The following is a 23,402-nucleotide window of genomic DNA, read 5'->3' as shown; positions in this document are numbered from 1 at the left end:
TGCATTTTTTCATAACTCCAGTCCTCTTTCACCATGTCTAAAACCACCCTTCTATGTTATTCCTTAAATAAATCTAGCCCCTTGGCTTTGGGGAGATAAATCTGAAACTTGTTCTCTACTTCTCCCTCTTGGCTACCTGTGGATGAATTCTTTCTCTTCTCTAAGCCTCTTTGTCTCAGCATTTCATTTTCAGAGAGTCATGCAGATGAGCCTGGATCAGTAACATTATCTTGAAATTCTTTATAATTTTATTTCTGGGGATGCCTGTGAGAAAAGGTGGCAGAATTGTTGTGTAGTTTTGATTCACCAGCAGAAAGTGTACATGTGGACTCAGGAAGCATGCATATGAAGTCACTGACCTCATCTCCCCATATTACATATACATCTCTGTACAGGGTACCACAAGATCCCAAAGGAGTGGCAGGGTTGGGATAGGTGCCAGAATTCATTGTGCTGACAATGGCAGCTGCAGATGCAACAGCAATGGAAACTCTCACTACCTAGAAAGAATGCAGTTTTGCCGGGGGGAAGGAGCAAACACTGGTGAGGGTGAGAACAAACTAATGTTCCAATCCAGATCTCAATTCTGTGTCATCAACAAAATTAGTAACTATCTCACTTGAGTCCCAGGACAGGAAATAGGGAACTTGAGCAATAAAATTATCAGTTAATTATTACAGAATATGTGTGCACACATAATCATTGCAATGAAGTATATCAGGGAATATTTAGCATTCAACAAAGACTCCCAAATCTATAATTTTAAAAACTGTTGAAGCACTGCAAATAAAATATTTGTAGGTATAGAATTAGAAATAATATTTAAAGGTTATATTAAGATTTAAAATTAACCTGAAAGATCACTAATGGAAAGAACATGCCTTTCATATAAAGTTTTAGGAAACATCAGTTTACTGTATAATTGAAGATATAGGGATAAAATAAACAGATATTTGAAAAAAATTTACTTCTAGTTTCTCATACAAAGTTCACAAATTACAAGAAATTTGAAGGGAATCTTGGAGATACCAGATTAAATATATATATTTGATTAAAATTAAAATAAATTTAAGTTGAAATTATTTTACATAGAAAAATAAATGTTTGAAATTGATTAGGAAAAATATACAATGAAGTAAAAAGGATAAGGCTTGAAATTATATGTACACATATATATGTGTATTTATAATGAGATACTTTCATATATATATTTACAACATAATATTGTCTAGATATGAGTAAGCTTCTTCTCCTCTAGATTAATTTTTGTCCTTCAATTTAATGATTAGAATAACAATAAAATAATATTTTAAATTACTGTTCATTTGTATGTGTATACAACACACACAAGACCTGGGCACTCATGTCAAAAGACACTACATTTTCACAGAGCAGATTATCTTAATTAATCTTCTCAGGGTTCCCGTCACCTCCTTGTTTCTCAGGCTATAGATAACAGGGTTTGAGCATTGGGTTGAGGATGGTGTATAAGACAGCCAGAACCTTGTCCTCTGTTGGAGGTCGAAGGATCTTGGGTATAGATAAGTGTAGGCAAAGGACATAATAGTAAAATGTTACCACAGTAAGATGGGTGCTAAGTTGAATAAGCTTTATTCCTCCCTTAAGGTGACTGCATGTGATAAACAGCAAGGAGAACATGATTATAGGAAAATGCAATACCAGTGAAAGGCAATAAAAGAAAGAAGCTTGTGCTCACAAATACTGTGTACTCATAGATCCAGGTGTCAATGCAGGCCAGAGTCAACATGGCTGGGACATCACAGAAGAAATGATTGATGGCCCTGGATCTGCAATAAGAGAACTGGGAGGCATATATGGTGTGGGCACAGCAGTTGATAGACCCATTATCCGTAATCCTATTATCATCAACACACACATTCTTCTGCTGATTCTGATGGGATAGTGAAGAGGAAAGCAAATTGCCACATAACTATCATAAGCCATAGATGTCAACAACAATGCTTCTGTACCTGCTAAAGTCATGAAGAAGCAGCTCTGCATTCCACATCCAATGAAGGAGATACTTATTTCCAAGGGGAAAATTGCAGGCCATTTTAGGGACAATGGTGGAGATGTAATTTAGGTCAATAAAGGGGAGCTGACTAAGTAGGGGTGTGTGGAGATGAGTGTCCTGAAAGATGAGAAGGATCATAAAGAGGTTGCCAAACAGAGCCATTAAGAAAATGAGAACAATGAGAACAAAAAGAAACAGGCCAAATCTTGAAGGGGGAATAACCCCAATAAGATGAAATCAGTTGATGTTTGATTATAAGTTTCCAAGGGTCATACATATTATTTTTCCTAAAAGGCAGACACAAAAGCAAGTGAGTTAAATATAAAATGATAAGCTATTTTGTTACATTATTTAAAATGTTACAGATCTTAAAAGGTGGACTGATTTTATAAATTTTACAAAAAAGAAATCTTGTTTTTGAGCCAATGATTAAAATTTGAAAATGTAAACATTTTTCACCAAAGTGTTTCCAAGAAATCTTTAAAATTACTTTAAAAAATATTATTACTATATCATTAGGATAAGTATGTTTTACTGATCTACAAAGCTAAATTAATATCAATAGTTGATGTCATATTCAAAATATATGCATAGGAAATCAGTATAAATGCATACACTATAAAATTCTATTATGAAAAACTATTTAAGGCAATTAAGAATTTTTTTTCATATTTAAGTTGAATAACATTTGTTGGTTCCTGCGTAGTGCTAAGTCACTTCAGTCATGTCCAATTCTCTGTGACCCCATAGACCATAGACTGCCATGCTCTTCTGTCCATGGGATTCTTCTGGCAAGAACACTGGAGTGGGTAGTCATGCCCTCTTCCAGGGAATCTTCCCAATTCAGGGATCGAATCCATGTTTCTAACATTTCCTCTATTGGCAGGTGTATTCTTTACCACTAGTGCCATGTGTGAAGCTATTAATTGTTTCATCTGTTATGAAATCAAGAATGAATCCATATGTCATGTAACATGTAAGCATAGTCAGTCTCTTCTGCCTCCTCCAAAGAGAGGAATTTCTAAATGCGGTGGTTAACATAAAACCTATGTCTGAATATCTATCACACACTTTGTAGCTTTCAAGAATCTGCTCAAGTTCTGCCAAACAGCATGTGTTTTATATCTTTCCAGTTCTCTAATTCTTGTGTGTTAGAGAAACAATGATGGCAATCTTATTCATTTACTTTTTACCTTTTATTTTCCTGTATTTTAAATTCTTTCTAACTGTACATTAGTGTGTAAATTTAAGCACATATATTTAAAATATCTCTCTCCTAAATCCCAGTCATTCTGATGATAGCAAATAGATATGTTATAAATTAAAAGAGAGCAAGTGAGCATAAAGTACAATTAGAGATGAATATTTTAGGATCCTCTGAAAGAAGAAATTTGAACAGAGGAACAATTGGTCAGTTAAATGGAAAAAGGAAAAAGTAATCTTTGCATGGAGGTCAGAAGAATTCTCCAGAGACATTGCAAGTGGAAAAGCTCTACAGATTATGTACTGTTATACTTTCAAATATGATTTTAGAGCCAAGTGTTACCAGACTTTTAAGCAAGTCTGTACCTAAAAGAGGAAGATGCCTACAACTGCACATATACAAACTCAAACATATTATACATATTCACACATATAAACAATACATTATGAGATAAAATAATTGGAAAATGTAGTAATGATTACATTTTAAAATTAGACCTGTGTCTTCAAATATGTATGACACATTATCATTCCGTACTATAAAGAAATATCATTAGATATATATAAAAAAGTCAGGTAATAAAGCCTCTGTCAAATTAAAAATAATAATTGATAAAAGATTTAGCAAAAGTTTCATAAACAAGATGAATATATATATATATATATATATATATATATATAAATAAGAGAAAATAAAACAACAAAAGAACACAAAAAGATTGTCCTTTGGAAAGGATATGAGGTTAAGAGAATTAGTAGAAAGAAAGCAATGCATATTACTGTTATTCCTAGAAATGCACATAACAAAATAGTAATGGAGTTAATTATTTAAAAAAAACTATTTTTTCAGAATTTATATATTTCAGCCAACATATTCAAGCTATGTAAACAGATCACTAAAAAATAAGTGAGAAAAATGTTTTATTTAAAGTGTTTCCTTGAGAATTCTAAATGTCTTTAAAATATATTTTGGGAAAATTCTCATTTTTGCCTATGAATTCACGATTCTAAAAGAGTCTTGACAGAGAAAATACCAATAGTGAGAAGAACTATCTGTATAGAAATACTAGATAAAATATCCTTAGGTTTCACAGTAATTTATATTTCATATTTTAGCAGTATATAATAGATGATGGCCAATTACTGTCAACTTTGCCACCCCAGTCACAAAATGTAATGTAACAATGTTGAAAGCATTGGGAAAGAAAAAAGCATTGGAGGTGGCTGTACAAGGAGTGGGTAAGCCTCCATTCAGCCTCCACAGCAACGAGTCAAGAGATGGTATTTGACATTTATAATTAGGCACTAGAAAATTAGTATATTGGTAAAAAATACATGGATCAATAAAGGAATGGATTAAAATAAAATATTTGTCTTGAGGATAAGGAGGGGTGAGTTATGAAACTGCTGTTTTGTTCTATAGGCTATTGAGATCATGTTCTTGTTTTACTTGAATAAAATACAAAGCTTATGGCATGATTAAAAATTGAACTCACAATTGACATGACATTCAATGGTGAAAAAGAGAAGAGCCTCTTTTGCTTTAAGAGGCAGAAAGGCGAACATGTACACTTTGACACTTTCAATTTGCATAGTACTGGAAGTATAATAATCTTAGTTCATAGGTGACATAATCTTATATGTGTAAAATTATAAAGAGTCCACCAAAAATCTGTTATAACTAATAAATGCAGCAAAATTGCAAGATATAAAATAAGCTATATTTCTATACACTGCTAATGTATAATACTAAGGAGTATTTAAGGAAACAGTTACAACTTCATGATAAAGAACAAAATGCCTAGTAATGAACCCAACAAAGGAGGCAAAACATGTGTTTACTAAAATTTGCCAAACATTGCTGAAAGAAGTTGAAAAGACAAGTAAATGGAAAAACATTTTGTGTATATGGGTTAGAAAACTGACTATTGTTAAGACAGCAATACTATTATAAGCAAACCAAAAGTGCAATGAAATGTCTATTATAATTCCAACAATTTTTGGTAGAAATATAAAAATATATCCTAAAATTCTTCTGAAATCTCAAGTTACTTAGAAAAGTGGAAAGAAATCTTATAAAATATTTGAAGAACAATCTTTCTGACTTAAAACTTACTTTAAGCTGTGGTAATAAAAACAATAAAATACTGGCATAAAGACAGATTTAAACCAACAAAATAAAATGAGATACCAGAAAAAGTCTTTAATCTTCAAATATGTGATCAAATGAATTTGACAAGGGTCTCTCAGCCATTCTATGGGAATGTCATTCTATCAAATGCTCTTGGGAAAAGTGGATACTCACATGCAATTAATAAAATTGGGCCAATGTCTTACATCATATATAAGAATTAACTGGGTCAAAGTGGCTAAATACAGAGCTAAAAGGATAAACTTCTAGATGAAACTCTGTGGGAAAGCTTCATGCCATTGAATTTAGTTGTGCTTTCTTGGCTACAACACTAAAATCACATGTAACAACAACAGATACAAAAATAGATAAGTTAGATGTTATCAAAATTTTAAAAAACTCTGTTCATTGAAGAACTTAACAAGTTGAGTGAATAACCAACTCACAGAAAAATATTTTCAAAACATGTATCAGACAATGAATTGATATAAGGAACATATGAAAAACTACACAACTAAGTGACATCAGAGAAACTAATATGAAAATGGGGAAAGCACTTGAATAAACATTTTTCCAAAAAGAAAAAAAGATTAAAAAGTGGCCAAAAGAATAAAAAAGATCCTCTGTATCACAAATTATTAGGAAAATTCAGACCAAAAGAACAGTGAGATACCACTTCTCACCCTTAAGTGATACTTATATCAAATAAATTGAAAATAAGTGTTGCCAAGGATGTGAAAAATTAGACATGTGCAATGCTGGTGGGAATGCAAAATGGTGTAACCACTGTAGAAAGTGCTATTGTAATTTTTTTAAACAATAAACATAGAAACAGCATGTGATTCAATAATTGTATTTCTGAGTATATACCCAAAATAAATGAAAGCAGAGTCTAGAACAAGTATTTGTACACCCATGTTCCTAGAAGGTTTGTTCTCAATAGCTAACTGGTGGAAGTAACACAGATGTCCACCAACAAAAATGTCCACACACAAACATACAAATATTTTGCATATATGTATGTATGACTGTATATGAATATTATTCAGTCCTTAAAAGAAAGAAGACTATCTTACATATAAGAATGAATGAATCTTGCAGATATTACGCTAAGTAAAATAAGCCATTTATAACAAGTCACACACATGATTCAACATACTTGGATTACTCAGGGTTGTAAAATTAACAGAAATGAAAGTGGAATGGTGGTTACTAGAGACTGGGAAGTAGGAAAAATGGAATATTAGTGTTTATTGGATACAGAGTTTCAGTTGGGTAAGATAAAAATATTCTGGGGTCCTCTGGGTAATGTTTGCACAGTACTGTCCATGTACTTAATGTCAATGATCTATACACTTAAAAATGAATAAAATGGTAAATATTAAAGTACATATATTTACAAAAATAAATAAAAATGTGTTTAATTGTAACTGAAATTATTCTATATTTGCAACACCATATATATTGTATAAAACCTATGGCAGGTTCCTAAACATATGTAGAGAAAATAATATTCCAGTAATATGTGACTTATGACAACTTGGCAAAAAAAAAAAAAAGGGAAACATATGTTTTATAAATAGTGTTTGGATTCAACATGATATGACATGCTAAAATATCTCGTGGTATACAATTTATAATATTTATTTAATTATTGGAAAGTAAAAGATATTTGAAATTACTGATGAAATTATGATCATTCCCATCTATTATATATTATACAGGCATTTTCAAAAATGTTTCCATGAGGTAGTACCAGGAGCCAGCACACGAGATCCCACCCATGACAAGGTCTTGAGAAGACCTGACAAGCAAGGCAGATCAGGACTTCAGGGATTTCGAAAAGCTGCCCCGGCGCTCACCTTAAAGATGATCTCTGTCTTTCTGATGCTTGCTATATTCGACTACTCCCTAATTTCTGTGACACGGGTAGAAGGCCTTCCCCGATCTCTTTCCAAACAGAATCAACTTAGAACTTGAATTAATGTGTCCGCCGGACGGTGGTATCCTATAAGATTATCCAGGATGAAAGGAGTGTTTCAATTTAGACCCCTTTGCCTGCATTCTAGCCTGCTTGGCAAATGCGTACTAATGCACATGGCTGCTCACAACACCTTAATCATAAACAACATAAAAAACCTGATCACATAAAGGCCCTAATAGGCACAGAGCCCTTCGGGGGTGAGGAAGCCCTATTAGAGAACATAAAATATTATTCTAAAAGCGGTTATATTTAAAGATTTAGAAAAATTAGAGTTCAGAATCGTTAATTTTAACCAGGAATGCTAAACAGGGGCTGCCTCACCGGAGCTGCAGAGTCTTTGTGTGATAAACATTTTAGATAAATTTAACGGATAACTTCTGCAAAAGGACTGACCTTTGTGTTCATTAAAGAATAGATTACAGAAAACAGCTTTGCATTCACCTAGGTCATAAAATGTCAATAGGCCCCAAGGCCAGAAGATAATGTACAAGACCCTCATAAACAAAGAAGCATGCAGAAAACACCCTGGTTTCGTGAAGAACAAGCTGATGTAATGTTAAACTATCTTCCCCTTAGAAATGTACTAATTTAGGGTATAAAAGCCACGGTAAAAAATAAAGCATTGCCAGACTCTGCCAGAGCCTGCTGCACCCCCCGTCTGGTCTCTCTCTCTCTCTCTCTCTCTCTCTCTCTTTCTCTCTCTCTCTCTCTCTCTCTCTCTTTCTCTCTCTCTCCCTCGCAGACTTGGCCCTATCAAGGCTAGTCTTACGTCTCTCTCTCGCTGACACCGTTCATCCTGAGGGTATCCCCTGGATCCTGCCGAGGCTGGACCCCGGCAAGGTGGTTAATATTTTCACAGTCTAAAGGTGAAAAAAAGTGCCAAATGGAAAAAAATGAAGACTACATCATATTTCATATTTGATTCCATGTATCGTGACCACCAATGGAGTACTCTTTGGATATTGATGTTGCATTGCTATAGAGTTCTGTCCCGTTACATAAAAGACCCCTGCATGTGACAGGGAAGCAGTCTCAATTTTAACATCAGCCTTGAATTCTTCAAGGTCTAAAATGGAGAGGTACGTTTTTTCTTAGATAAAACAATTCAAGTAGCTTATTTTTTTTTTCCTTTTTCATTGTGATTTTATCCATTGGAAGAACAATAAATAATCCATTTCAATTTACAAAACATTTTCAAACTCTTTGATTTGAAAAATTTCTTTAAAAACATTTGCAATCCAGGCATCAGCCATAATGATATCTAAAGGAGAAAAAAGATAGCAGAAAATAATGCTGAGTTTTGTTTGAGGGTGAAAAAAAAAAATAAAGCTTAAATCTAGACTGACCAGAGAAGAGAAGTTGGAATCTTTTATTGACCAACTTTGGCACATGGAATGTGACACAATATATTCTAGGATTAAATTGTATCTAATCTTGACCATAATAACTTGACCTTGAAATTACCACTGACATTTTATAGGAGATTAAATGAGATTCAGAGATTTGAAGTGAGTTTACCTTAAAATATATCATTTGGATAGCTGGATTCTCACAGTTATCTGTCTGTCTGTCTGTCTATGTATTCATCTACCTAAATGCATGTCCTATATCTGCTATCTTATACTTCAAATGTTAAACACTTTGAGTTAATTAATCTGAAAGAGGGGTGCACTACTTTTTATTTATAAACACAAAAAAGAACTGCAAATGAAGAAAGAATAAAAAGAAAATGAAGTAATTAATATAGAAATTCTATACACGTGGTAGATCAAGTTAATTCAGTGTTAACTCATTCTGACATATTCTATTTAATTATATCACTTGACCTCATAACAAGTTCACATACTATATTACCAAAAAATGGCATCTCAGAACCTCTAAATACAATGCAACTCATGTTTTACTCCCAATATGAAATTGTCCCTACTTAGGAAAATTCACTTATAAAGCAACAACCATATTATCAGCTGTACAAATTAGACTGTATATATTCATACTTAAATGATGAATAAAACCATCCAAATGCTGCCCAATTTTCAAGTTGAATTACATCTGACTAACTCTTACATCAATATACATCAATTTCATGGCTGACCTTTTCTCTCCTATGCTTATAGAGTTGAAGATAAAATGCTGAAAAAAGTCTCATTGTAGTGGCTCATATATTTTATAAAACCTACAATTTTAAAGCTATAGTTTTATTAGCAAAAAGATAAAAATTTGAATCTTGAAGATATGAAAAAATAGTGTCCTCTAGAATCTGGATAATGCTGAATCTTCCACTGAAGCAAATTTTTTATCCTACAGTGTACTCACTTCTGATCAAAACTACTCCCAAAGATCATTCTTAAAAATAAAACTGGTAAAGTATTTACAGAAGTACAGCAAGAATGTATATTCACTCAGGAAGGATTTTTAATTGGTTTTGCTGAAAGCATTATAAAAATTTTGATTTTTTATTTAAAAAAATTGATTTTTATAAAAAAATTTGATTCTACTTTTAAAATTGTCTAAAACACAAGACCAAGTGTCACAGAAATGTGTATCACCACCTCTCTTCTTAAGATCCCTGAAATATTGTAAATGCCTAGACCTTCCTCAACCTGACTTGCTTTAGTCATGTGTAGAGGCTTGGAAATCAGTAAACTGGGTTACTAGATCAGTTTTACTTGGAGATCTTTGGATGCATTAGTCATATTAAGTCAATGATGTTTCCTAAAAATTGATTTATAAATCAATTTAAATTTTTATATGAAGAATTTTTAGATTGTTATTATTTATTTAGAATGACAGTATTGTAGCATGGCTGTGTATAAATGCTCAAGCAGTCCATCTATTTCTTTTTTTTTTAATTAAAAAAAATTAATTGGAAGATAATTGCTTTACAATATTGTGTTGGTTTCTGCCATACATCAACATAAATCTGCCATGGGTATACACACATTCCCTATTTTAAGGATACATAATTTAGTAGAAATTATTTGTTCTCTTGTCTAAGCAAACCTCAGTTAAATAAAATGTTCTTTTCAGAGTTCCCTGGCTAATGGGAGGCCTGGATGTATTCATTCTTTATTATAAACAAAAGATTATAATTCTGAATAAACTTATCTTAAGCACTTGTTAAAGAGTCTTTCCTTGTCTGTGGTGCTGCTGCTGCTGCTAAGTCACTTCAGTCGCGTCTGACTCTGCGCGACCCCATAGACGGCAGCCCATCAGGCTCCTTCAGTTAGTATTAGTATCTTGTATCTCTGCATTTTCACAAATCCAATGGCTTGGTCAGCTGACAGCAGAATGGTAGGCTTCTTTGAATTATCCAAACAAGTGTACCTATTAATCTATCATCTCTACAACTGACACATAAACCTAATTAAAGCTCAGGAGCAACAATGATTCTAAGACTGTTTTATCAGGAGATTTAGTCTAACGCTTGTTATTATTATTGTTCTTGCATTCATTTAGAAATTTCCACTGAGACTTAGTATGTACGTTATGCCCAGGATGGCCATATGCCAAGTTTGGGAAGTAACTCTTTTAAATTTTTTAGATGTTTTCACAAGTGAGTTAAGGGTCCAGTCAGTGAAGAAGGAAACAAACACATCTATTTATATAATCCAATATCATTATGTTTCTAAAGTCTTTTAGATCATCTATTTTATATATATTGCAGTTTATAATTGGACAATAATAATATATCTACATATATTAATTTACCTTTAAGTTTTAAATATAAAAGCCAACTTTTATTAAATTAAGTAGAATATGATTAATTTAATAAAAATACACAAGCAGAACAATTTAACATATTACACATATGGGAGTTATCTTTCACTGATTTTATGTATTACATATTTTCAGTTGTTTCTATTTTGTTGGAAAAAAAATTAAACTATAAAACAGCTTTTACTTGTTTAAGATGTAGCACTGTGTTGTGCCCAGTAGTGTCCAAATCTTTGGGACCCCATGGTCTGTAGCCCCCCAGGATCCTCTGTCCATGGAATTTTCCAGGCAAGAATACTGGAGGGGTTTGCAATTCCTACTGTAGGCGATTTTCCCCACTCAGCGATCAAAACTTCATCTTTGTCTCCTGCATTAGGAGGTGAATTTTTTACCACTATGCCACCTGGGAATGCCCTTTTACTTGTTAAACTAATAATAAAAATGATGATAATACTTTGGTGCAATGATATTTAGAATATATTCCATAGTGTATTTTACTGCATGTAATACCTTAAATGTTCTACATTCCTCATAGTGTATAGTAAGTGAAATAACTACATCTTTTATTGGTAGCGTAATATTGATCTAGTTTAAATGTTTAAAAATAATTTTAAGTATATTTGATTTTTGAACTATAGTGTGTCTATTAAAGGCTTCTTTATGTTTAATTTATTTTGAATTCTTTGGGCTTAATGGATTTAAATGCTGATTTATCTCCTCAGATTTGGGAAGTTTATTTTTTTTTATCCTTATTACTTTAAATATACTTTCTGCATCCTTTCTCTTTCTCTGCTCATTCTGGGGTTCCTATAACTTGTACATTGTTTGCATACAAAACTTTATAATTTTTGTAGCACTTTTAAGCTTATTTTTGTTCTATATTCTTTGTGTTATTCTGACTTTTCTTTGAGCTTACTCATTCTTTCTTTGGATTAATCAAGTCTGCTGTTTGTCTTTACTCATTTTTTTTTTTTTTTTACCCCAGCTTAGTCACTGTTTTCTTCAGTTCTAGAATTTGTTTGGTTCTTTTATATGGGTTTAAAACTTTTTGCTAAAACTCTGATTTTGTTCAAATACTGCTGTTATTTTGTTCAGTTCTCTGTGTTCACTTTTAGTTCACTAAACTCTCCTTAAGACAAATATTCTGAATTCTCTGCTGGGCAGGTTTTAGATCTCCATTTCTTTAGGGTCAATTGTGTATGCTTCATTTTTTAGTTTAGGAATGTCATGTCCCTCTGACCCTCATGAAACTGGTAGCCTTGAATTGGTGTTTGTGTAACTGAAGAAGTAGTCACTATTTTCATTTTTTATACACCAGATTTGACAGGGAAATTTCTGTAGTAAGCCTAGTCAGAGATTTTGAACATGTCAGCAGGCAGCTATCTAGGGTAGGTTTGCTCACATGTTCCATGGGTAGGTGGGTTTGATGTTCAGGTCTACATTAAAAGTGTATGGTCAAAAACTGTATGTTCATTTGACATTTTTTCCTCAATAGTAGAACTTGAAAGAGGGATAACCTCTCTTATTCCTGTGCTTCACTATACAAGGGAAAGAATGAACAGCTAAACAATTCTTCCTACCCTCATCAATGTGTCTTTTCCCATCTCTGTACTCCATCTGAGTGCTATAATCCCTCCTTTGGAAACCAGAGCTCTTGTGTTGATATCTTTGTGCATGGAAAGCATTCATGTTTTTGTAAGTGATGAAGGCTGTAATCTTTTATTCCACCATCTTCCTGACACAATCATCATGTGTGAACAGGTTGTCATAGCCCTGTGCTGATTCAGAGCAGTACTGAACTAGTACCTCACAGTGCAGCATTTCTCAGCAAAACCACGGAATGAATTAATTCTGAAATACCTCTTTACTCCCTTTTGAATACATCAAAATGAAGTGAGTATTGAATGCTAATACCTCCCCATAAAACACCACAAAAATCAAGCATGGTATAGAGTCATAGCACTTGGTTTATCATAGAGAAGAAAAAAAAAAACAAAACTTGAAATGTAAATAAAATCATGAATTTTTATTATTCTCCATATTTTTAAAATTTCTGTGTCAGTCCATTTGAATTATTCATAAAATCACACAACTCAGTGAATAATCACATTTACCCATGTTGAAAATGAAACACCATTCAGTGTTGCCCAAATCCAGGTGACAAATATTTTCATAAAATTTTTTAAAAATATCCATGAAATCATAAAATAAAAACATTCCCATACTATGATACTTGTATTTAATAGACTACAGATGTCTTTCTAATTTTTTTAATAAAATTACATAAACAGGGTGAAATATGTTTTGATAATAAAGAATTAAAACGAAAAATCTTTTCTTCTCCCATGAATTTTCCTAATAGTAGGCAATCACAATCAGCAGCCCATATTTTTGGTAGAAATTTTTGCAAGCTAATTCTATTAACTGTGTGGTAACGCAACATGCTATGGATAATCAAGATGTGCTTTTGAGATGCAACAACTTTGAAGACAGAAAAAATACTCAGTAGAAAAGTTCTGGGCATATTACGAAGAAAAGAACAAGCCACTGATGATTAACAGTTAAAGGTTTATATGTATATCAAATAATTTTGTGCATTGTGTGTGTGTGTTTGTGTGTATAAGAATTTTGCCTCAATAAACCAGGGATTGGGGGATAAAAGCATGTCCAATGACTTAGAACTTCCACACTGAGATTACTTCCAAAGACATTCTTTCAGAGAGTCTCCAAAATGCACATTCAAAAATATTCATAGCAGAAGAATTTGTAATCATTAAACCCTACAGTATTCAAATATGTCCATTAATAAAAATGTGTAAGTAAATAGAGGTTAGCTACCAGATGAGATATTAAGTAGCAAGGCAAACTAATAACCTACAAAAGTGCAAGTAAATATTAGCAGACATAATGTTTAAGAGAAGAAGCAAAAAAGCACATGATCTATACAAAAATTTGAGTGGATTACTGATTCTATGCCAACACAAATTATAAAAAGGGTTACTTTTAAGGAGATAGAAAATGAAAGAGAACACATGGATGATTCGTGAAGTACTGATTGCAATTTTTTAGAAAGATAAAACAGTAAGTGATCCATGGAATGATGATAATAATAAAAAAAAATTGTGAGTCATGCCAGTTTATACAGACAACTGCCTTCAATTTGCTACCCAGGTGGCACCAGTGGTAAAGGATCTGACTGCCAATGTAAGAGACCCAATCCCTGGGTTGGGAAGATACCCTGGAAAAGAAAATGTCAATCTACTCCAGTATTCTTGCCTGTAAAATCCCATGGACAGAGGATCCTGATGGGTTACAGTCCATGGGGCCGCAAAGAGCCAGACACAACTGTGCACACACATATGCCTTCAATTTAGTGTGAAGACAGCAGAAAGTTTTAGGTAGGAAGTTGTGCTGTATGATCCTGCAGGTGTAGGGATGCACCAGCTCAAAGGAGATAATTGCTTCTCACACTAATGAGCATAACATCATCAATATGTATTTTGGCTATATAACTCCAAGAGGAATTTCAAGTCAGTCTGGACTTAAATAAAAATAGAAAAGGAACAGAGTCTTATGTTGGGAGACTATAGTCACAGTAACATGATCAACTCCAGACTTTCCTAGACTATAAGAATAAGCAATAATTGTAGTTGAGATGTTCCCCAGAAAGGCACCTTTCCGGAAAACTTAAAAGATGCACAGCCTTTGAGATGTCAGAAAGCGAGATTTTTCTGTAATGTTTCCACAACTTCATGTTAATTACTGAACTTCAGGGATGGCTTTTCTACAAGCTCTGGGTCACTTTAGGGCACCAGGCGATACAGACACCAATGCTTATCATCTAATTTCACAAAACTTGATAGATCCTGCCTCCCATCCCCCTCTTTCTTTCTCAGTTTTTATTTTTATTTCTCTTTCTCTATCCCTATCCTCTGCTATCTTTCATTGAGTTTATCCAAACAGGGTCACAGAAATAATTTGGGAACTGATCAAACAATTAAAAGCCAATTATATTTACTTTTTCACCTCTCATGCCTATTTCCTAAGACAGTGTACCAAAAGTAATCTTATCAGATATTCCTATATCTCACTGTACTGATCCAATAAGTAGATAACAGATGTCACCATTTGAGGAAATATGAAAGATACAGCATTTTTGAGAAGTCAGACTGTAAGATATTTTCCTGTACTGTTGCCATCATGTTATGTTTGTTACTAGATTGTAAAAATGGCTTTTCTACACAGCTCTGGGTCACATTAGGTCTCCAGGTCCTAGAGAAACAAAGGCTGATTCACGAATTTTACAAATTTTTGATAGTCTCTCTCATCTGCTACTTTTCATTGTGCATATCAAAACAGAAGTAAAAATATTCTTTGTGGGTTACCCATAAATTATTTTTTATTTTCCACCCCTCATGTCTGTTTCTTCAGACACTGTACCAAAAACAATCTTCTCTATAACTAACCGTGAAATGAAAGTGAAAATCTCTCAGTCCTGTCCGACTCTTTGCGACCCCGTGGACTCTACAGTCCATGAACTTCTCCAGGCCAGAATACTGGAGTGGGTATCCTTTCCCTTCTCCAGGGGGTCTTCCCAACCCAGAAGTTGAACCCAGGTCTCCTGCGTCTTTACTAGCTGAGCCACAAGGGAAGCCCAAGAATACTGGAGTGGATAACCTATCCAGTCTCCAGCAGATCTTCCCAACCCAGGGATCGAACCGGGGTCTCCTGAATTGCAGGTGGGTCCTTTACCAACTGAGCTATAACGGAAGCCTTATACTGATGTATAGGTAAATAAGGTGGGCAGCGTATTCTTGGTTAATCAGAAAGTCTAGAATCCAGTTATCATTATTACATTTTTTTTAATCTGAACTTTCTTTTGATGTGTCATAAGAATTTCAGTATCTGTGATAGAATACAAATGCTCACTTCCCTGCCTGATTTGCTGCTATGGCCAAGATACATGCTTACACTATGCATTCAATCCTTCACTTGCAGGGTTTAACTTGGAATTGGGTCAGTCAAATAACCAGGGTAAGGGGACAACCTCTAAAGGAACATGGATACAACATAAATACATTTATCACATTTCTGGAGAAGCCTATAATATGATTCTGATGCTCTAAATGCCACTCAGAAGGGATAATGGACATATCTTCACAAGACTCAGTCTCATGTTCACACTGGATATAACACCTGACTGTAGTGTTTTCTAACATAATTCAGCCAATTTCTAAAGACTTTATAAGTTGTTCAATTCTTTTAAGTATGATGTCAGCAGTTTAAAATGGATTAAATTTATTTATGTATTTTGGTTAAATATCCATGCTGCTGCTGCTAAGTCACTTCAGTCGTGTCCGACTCTGTGCGACCCCATAGACTGCAGCCCACCAGGCTCTGCCATCCCAGGGATTCTCCAGGCAAGAACACTGGAGTGGGCTGCCATTTCCTTCTCCAAAATATCCATGCTAATCCTGTTTAATTCCAAATCTCATTTTGATTCAGTTGGAAAATATTGCCAAAAAGTACCCTTATGAAGAGAGGGTTAGAATCCGGAGTAGGGCAATAAATACAGGGACTGAGGAAGAGAGAGATTAAAAATGTACAAGTAGAAAATACTAAAATTTTTAATGACACAATTGTTTGCTGCAATGAAAGAACAAACATTTTATGTTAACTTGAAATTGTCATATTGACTCATTGTTTTGTGAAAGGTGTCTCTGTGTCCCCCATAATATATGAAGTGCTAGTGTTTGCTAACTGGTTTTAAGCAGTAACTGTCTTTTTTGTAGATGGTGATTGCAGCCATGAAATTAAAAGATGCTTACTCCTTGGAAGGAAAGTTATGACCAACCTAGACAGCATATTAAAAAGCAGAGACATTACTTTGTCAACAAAGGTCCATCTACTCAAGGCTATGGTTTTTCCAGAGGTCATGTATAGATGTGAGAGTTGGACTATAAAGAAAGCTGAGTGCCGAAGAATTGAAGCTTTTGAACTGTGGTGTTGGAGAAGACTCCTGAGCGTCCCTTGGACTGCAAGGAGATCCAACCAGTCCATCCTAAAGGAGATCAGTCCTGAGTGTTCATTGGAAGGACTGATGTTGAAGCTGAAACTCTCCAGTACTTTGGCCACCTGATGTGAAGAGCTGATTCATTTGAAAAGATCCTGATGCTGGGAAAGATTGAGGGCAGAAGGAGAAGGGGACAACAGAGGATGAGGTGGTTGGATGTCATCACCGACTCAGTGGACATAGGTTTGGGTGGACTCCGGGAGTTGGTGATGGACAGGGAGGCCTGGTGTACTACAGTCCATGGGGTCACAAAGAGTCAGACATGACTGAGCGACTGAACTGAACTGAATATTGTTAGTGATATTTTTTAAAATTTCTTCAAATTTTAGAGTCATATAGTTAAGAGAGATGAGATAAATCCTTGAACAGCAAGAGATGATTACATTTTTCTGTGTTATTACAATGTCATCACTGGCTGCTTGTGATGGAAAAATTCCCTTATTTTTCATTTGGAGAGAAAGTTTATAACCAATTCCCATTCTATGAACTAAGTTTTTATTCAGTTAACACTCTAGTAAACACTAAATGCTTTATTGATAAGCATATAAAAGTACTAAAATTCATATCATCACTTCAAATTTCTCACCCTGTTACTGGAATGTAAAGTTGCAATTATTATGGAAAACAGTATGAAGTTTTCTCAAAAAATGTTGATATTGAGCTAACATATGATCTAGAAATCTCACTTCTGGATATATATCCAAATGAAATGAAATCACTATCGCCAACAGATATATTCACTCTCCAGTTTCCTTCCACACTATTCACAATAGCCAAGACATGGAAATAGCCTAAGTGTCCATCAGTGGGTGAGTGGATAAAGAAAATGTGGTAAATATCTTACAGTGGGACTATCACTCCACCTTAGAGAAGAATAAAATTGTATCACTATGACAAAATAGATGAACCTGGAAGACAATAGTCAAAGATATGTTCGCCAAGATGCACAAAGACAAATACTGCATGCTATCACCTATGTGGAATGTAAAAAAGTTAAAACTCTTTCTTAAAAAGTAAAATTGTGTTTACCAGGGGCTGAGGAAGGAGGGAAATGGGATCTTTTTAGTCAAAGCGTACACAGTTTCAGATACACAAGCTGAGAGAGTTCTGAAGATCTAATATAGAATAGGGTGAGTATAGTAAATTATTGTACTCTAATATATATTTGAAAGATGCTGAGACAATAAATTCTGGGAATTTACTGTAAATTCAAATTTACTATAAATTCTGGGAATTTACTGTAAATTCTGAGAATAGACAGTTCTCATTAAAAAATGCACTATGTAAGGTGATGGATAGATTTTGTTAATTAGCTTGACTGTGGTAATGATTGCACAATGTATATGTATATCAGAAAGATTCCACAGTGGCTTAGCGGTAAGGAATTTGCCTTCAATGTAGGAGACATGGGTTCAATTCCTGGGTCAATAATATTCTTTGGAGAAGGAAATGGCAACCCACTTGAGTATTCTTGCCTGGGAAATTCCATGCATAGAGAAGCCTGGAAGGCTACAATCCACGGGGTCATAAAAGAGTTGGACACAACTGAGCCACTAAACATCAACAACAACATGTATATCAAATCATCAGGCTGGAGACCTCAAAAATATGCAATTTTATTTGTCAATTATACTTTAATAAAATCAGAAGGCATACATTAATATATAAGTGTTGTTTTGTTACCAATTAGATCAGGTCCACCCTAAATTGTTGTTTTTTAGTCCTAATTTTGGGAGATTAAAAAGTATTGTACAATTTATATGTTGACTGTTCTCACTAGTTCAGGTATTTTTACTCATACATGTTAGTAAAACTTTTTTTTCCCACAAATTAATTGAAAATACATTTTCTTTTTCTTGATGGAAAAAAAACTGGATCACATAACAGAACAAAAATTAAGCCTTAGAATATAAAATTATTATGCAAAAAACTTCAATTTTTTAAACATCTCTATTAATTTCAGTTCCTTTACTTTCAAAATGAAATATTACTTTTCTTTATGATGACACAGAAGTAAATTGACTAACTGAAGCCTGCAGACTAAGGTAGATAGTTTGTATCCATTTTTACAGAAGAGATTCTGTGAATCACTCTCCTCAGGGCTCCCTTCACCTCCTTGTTTCTCAGGCTGTAGATGATGGGATTAAGCATTGGGGTCAGGATAGTGTATAAGACAGCCAGAACCTTGTCCTCTGTTGGAGATCGAAGGGATCTTGGGCGTAGATACGTGTAAGCAAAGGGCATATAGTAGAAAGTCACCACAGTGAGGTGGGTACTGCAAGTTGAATAGGCCTTTCTCCTTCCTTCTGCTGAGTGCATGTGATAGACAGCAGTGAGAACATGGCCATAGGAATAGGCAATACCAATGAAAGGCAGCACAAGGAAGAAGACAGTGCTCACAAACACTGTGTATTCATAAACCGAAGTGTCCATGCAAGCCAGATTCACCATGGCTGGGACATCACAGAAGAAATGATTGATGGCCCTGGATCGGCAATAAGGGAGATGGAGGACATATATGGTGTGAGCACAAGAGTTGATAGAGCCCATTATCCAAGATCCTGTTATCATAAGGACACACACTTTTTTGCTCATACGAACAGGATAGTGGAGAGGAAAGCAAACAGCCACATAACGATCATAGGCCATAGATGCCAATATTAATGCTTCAGCACCTCCTAAAGTCAAGAAGAAAAAGCTCTGAATCCCACACTCAGTGGAGGAGATAGACTTGTTTTCAAACAGAAAATCAGAGGCCATTTTGGGGACAATGGTAGAAATGTAGTTCAGGTCAATGAAGGAGAGTTGAATAAGTAGGAAATACATGGGTATGTGGAGATGGATGTCCAGGAGAATGAGAAGGATCATCGATAAATTGCCAAGCCAAGCCATTAGAAAAATCAGAATGATGAGAATGAAGGTGAATAGCCCAACTTTCGATGGTGGAAATAACCCCAATAAGATGAAATCAGTAGATGTTTTGTTGTAATTTTCCATGAAGTGTTCATTTAGTGTTTCCCTAAAGACAGACATATATTATGTATAGAGCAATAAGCTATCTTTATTATTTTAGTGAAACTGATTTATTTATAGAACACAGTGCATACATTAAAAAGAAATTATCTTACCTCTTTTGAAAAAAGAAAATATGCCCACTGTTTGCCTGACAATAAAGTCTTGGTTACACAAGTATCTGTTTACAAAATGTTTTATAGAAATCTATGAATTTGTGAGAATAATGTATTTCTCCAATGATGTTAATAGGATACAGATATTTTATTTCTCTACATAAATTCAAGTAACATCAAAGTCAGAACTTACACTTTAAATATATTCATAGAAAATCAGTATAATTGCATAAATTATAGACCTATATTTGAATACATCTTTATAACCTTTATAGAACATTTTTTGTTCTTTGTATTTAAGCACTGATACCCCTGAAAGTGAGGTAGTCCATCAATTCATGTTGCAGACATACCCTTTTTTAGTTATGCTTGCACAAGACTAACAAATCAGTTTTCTTAGATGGCAAATATCATTATGTGTTTCTTTGTTTCAGGAGTCTACCATGAACCTTATTACCAAATAGCATTTGTGTCAAGCCATTGTCTTCCTCTTCACCCAATTTCTGAATGCTCTAGTTAAATCAGACCCTTTTCCTGAAAATCAACCCTCTAATTTCACTGTGGTTTCCATAATTCAGCTCAAGCTCTCCTGAAGAAGACATGCATTCTGTTCATCTGCTTCTCAAAGTTTATATAGCATTATATTTTGCTTTTTGACAGCTTTCCCTCTCATTCTTTCTTTCTTTTTGCTTTATTTATTAAAATTCTTCCCATTTCTCAATAAGTGTGGGGCTATGAACACATATTTTAGCACATGTTCATCATAAAACTCATCTCACATAATAATAAGAAAAAATAGTGAAAGTAGAGAAGAAACTTGAGAAAGGAATCATGGATGTGAGAGTTCAGAAAGTTTGGGAATAAAAAATTTTGAGAAACAATTATTCCTTCCCTTAACTGGAGAAGGAAAAAGAACAACCTGGGAGTCTTCTAAATGTAAATGAGTGGGCATACTCTCTAGAGAAAATTCCATCAGTGAGCAAACTCAGAATGCTTTTCTTAAAAAAGAGGTTGCAGTACTTACAGCTTCATAATATTGCTCTAAGACCACAGGTTATCAGACTTTTGAGGAATTTTTCAAGTGAAAGAGAGATACACAAATAGACACAATTAAAAATTATTGAGAAAGATATAAGAAACCTTAATAAAAATTATTCATATCTTCAGAGAAACTTGAGAAGTTTTTAGATCACAGTGGCAAATACAGTGTTATATAAAGGAAATGCTAAGTAATATAAAGAAAAAGCTTTGGAAAATTTAAAACTTTAAAAAGACAATAATTAATATAATATATTCAATTAAAATTTTGAAAGATAAATGGGAGAAAACCTATCAGAAAGGAAACCATAACAATAAAACATAAAAGTTTGATATTTAGAAAATTAATATAAGATAAACCAACATATCATGGGTATTCCTAAAAATTCATATACTACAATAGTTATGGAGTGAATATATCAAACAAAAACATTTCTTCAGCACTTTCATATGTTAGCAACAATATTCAGAAACCTTGGAAAACAGAAAAATATGAGAAATAATTTATTAAATGATATTTTCTGATAATGTTAACACCCCTCGAAAAACATTTAGCAGTTATCAGTATATCAACTATAAACATAAGTTATGTTAGTTGCTCTGTCATGCCCAACTCTTTGTGACCCAATGTACTGTAGCCCACCAGTCTCCTCTGTCCATTGAATTCTCCTGGCAAGAATGCCAGAGTGGGTAGCTATGCCTTCTCCAGGGAATCTTCCCAACTCAGGGATTGAACCCAGGTCTCCTGCACTAAAGGCAGATTCTTTACCATCTGAGCCACTAAGGGAGCCCAGAATCTACTTGAAAGAAATTATAATACAGTGGGAAGAAGCAATGACAAATAAAATACAATCAGTTTCACAATTATTATATTTTCACATGAAACCAGTAAATTATAGAAGATAAAACAATGTCATCAGCCCATTTCCCCAGACACAAAGTGGGATGTAAATATATGGGAAGCATGAGAAGAGAGGAAAAGGGTGAAGGTGGTGATGTAAGGAGGGGGCACCTTCCATCCTTTAGCCTGTGTCACAGATGAAAGACTGGTTTCAGAATTTTGGAATCAAACATTAGAACATAAGCATATCATTTTTAAGTATGTAAATTCTGGAAAAAGAGAAATCAGATTATTTCTTAGTGAGTAGGACAAAAAAGCTTGGAAACTGGACAAAGTATAAGCATGAAAGAGAAGTAAGAAATATAAATTTTTATTTACCAGCCTCACTGGGTAACTGACATGTGTCAAGAATTGTACCAGGATTGTTTATTCAACTCTTAAGGTTGATATAACCACCGACACTTTATAGATGATGATAAAATGTTCAGAGACCTTAAGTGACTTTCCCTTGATTCCTTGCTAGTAATTTAGATGTTAGATGAATAGATAGATATTTGTACATTAAAATATTAAAAAGATATTATGTTTTATCCCTCAGTTTTTGTTTTTTTTTTTTCCTCTTGTGTGATCTTAGTTTCCAAACCAGGGAGAGAACCCAGGCCACAGCAGGTAAAGTACTGAGTCCTAACCACTGGATCTCCAGGAAACTTTCCTATCTCTCAAAAATTTTGAGGTAACCATTATGAAAAAAAGAATAGTTTTCTTTTAAAATGCTTTAAACTAAACTAAAATAAAATGAAACATTAAAATGCATGATGAGAGTTAAGATGTACATAAGAAATTACTTTATGCCCAAATAAACTGGTCTAGTGTTTACATTTTACTGAAAACTCTTTTCCCCTATTTTCTGCTGTCCTTACCATATTTTCACTTGTTCCCTCCAACAATTCAATGAAAACGCACACATTATTCTCAGAGCCTCTAAACTGACCTTAATTCATATCTGGCCACCAATACAAAAATGTCTCTACCTGCGAGATTTTGATTACAGAGATACAGCCATATTATCTTCTTTGAAAATCAGCTTGTAAATGTATGTATTCAGAATAATTATTCAGTTAATCCCTACATCGTGATGAGGAAAATCTAATAACTAATCTTTCAAGGGTTGACCAATATCAAAATGAATTGTAAATTGTCATTACAGAAATTCACTATATATTATTTCCTTGAATAGATTTTTTCCGTACTT

At 33.9% G+C, this 23,402-nt stretch overlaps 1 protein-coding gene and 1 pseudogene across 1 annotated transcript; both read right to left on the bottom strand.

Annotated features, from left to right (window-relative positions):
- Positions 1-1,376: 1,376 nt before the first annotated feature.
- On the bottom strand, positions 1,377-2,304 carry LOC133062848 (olfactory receptor 2L5-like; annotated as a pseudogene).
- Positions 2,305-19,183: 16,879 nt separating this feature from the next.
- Positions 19,184-20,140, bottom strand: LOC133062847 (olfactory receptor 2L8-like). Its single transcript, XM_061152210.1, has one exon. The coding sequence runs from the start codon at positions 20,138-20,140 to the stop codon at positions 19,184-19,186; it is 957 nt and encodes a 318-aa protein (XP_061008193.1).
- Between the last annotated feature and the right edge of the window lie 3,262 nt (positions 20,141-23,402).

Source organism: Dama dama, chromosome 9, assembly GCF_033118175.1.
Source record: "Dama dama isolate Ldn47 chromosome 9, ASM3311817v1, whole genome shotgun sequence".
NCBI lineage: Eukaryota > Metazoa > Chordata > Mammalia > Artiodactyla > Cervidae > Dama > Dama dama.
Note: the sequence above shows the minus strand (reverse complement) of the source record. Positions and strands in the feature narration are given on the sequence as shown.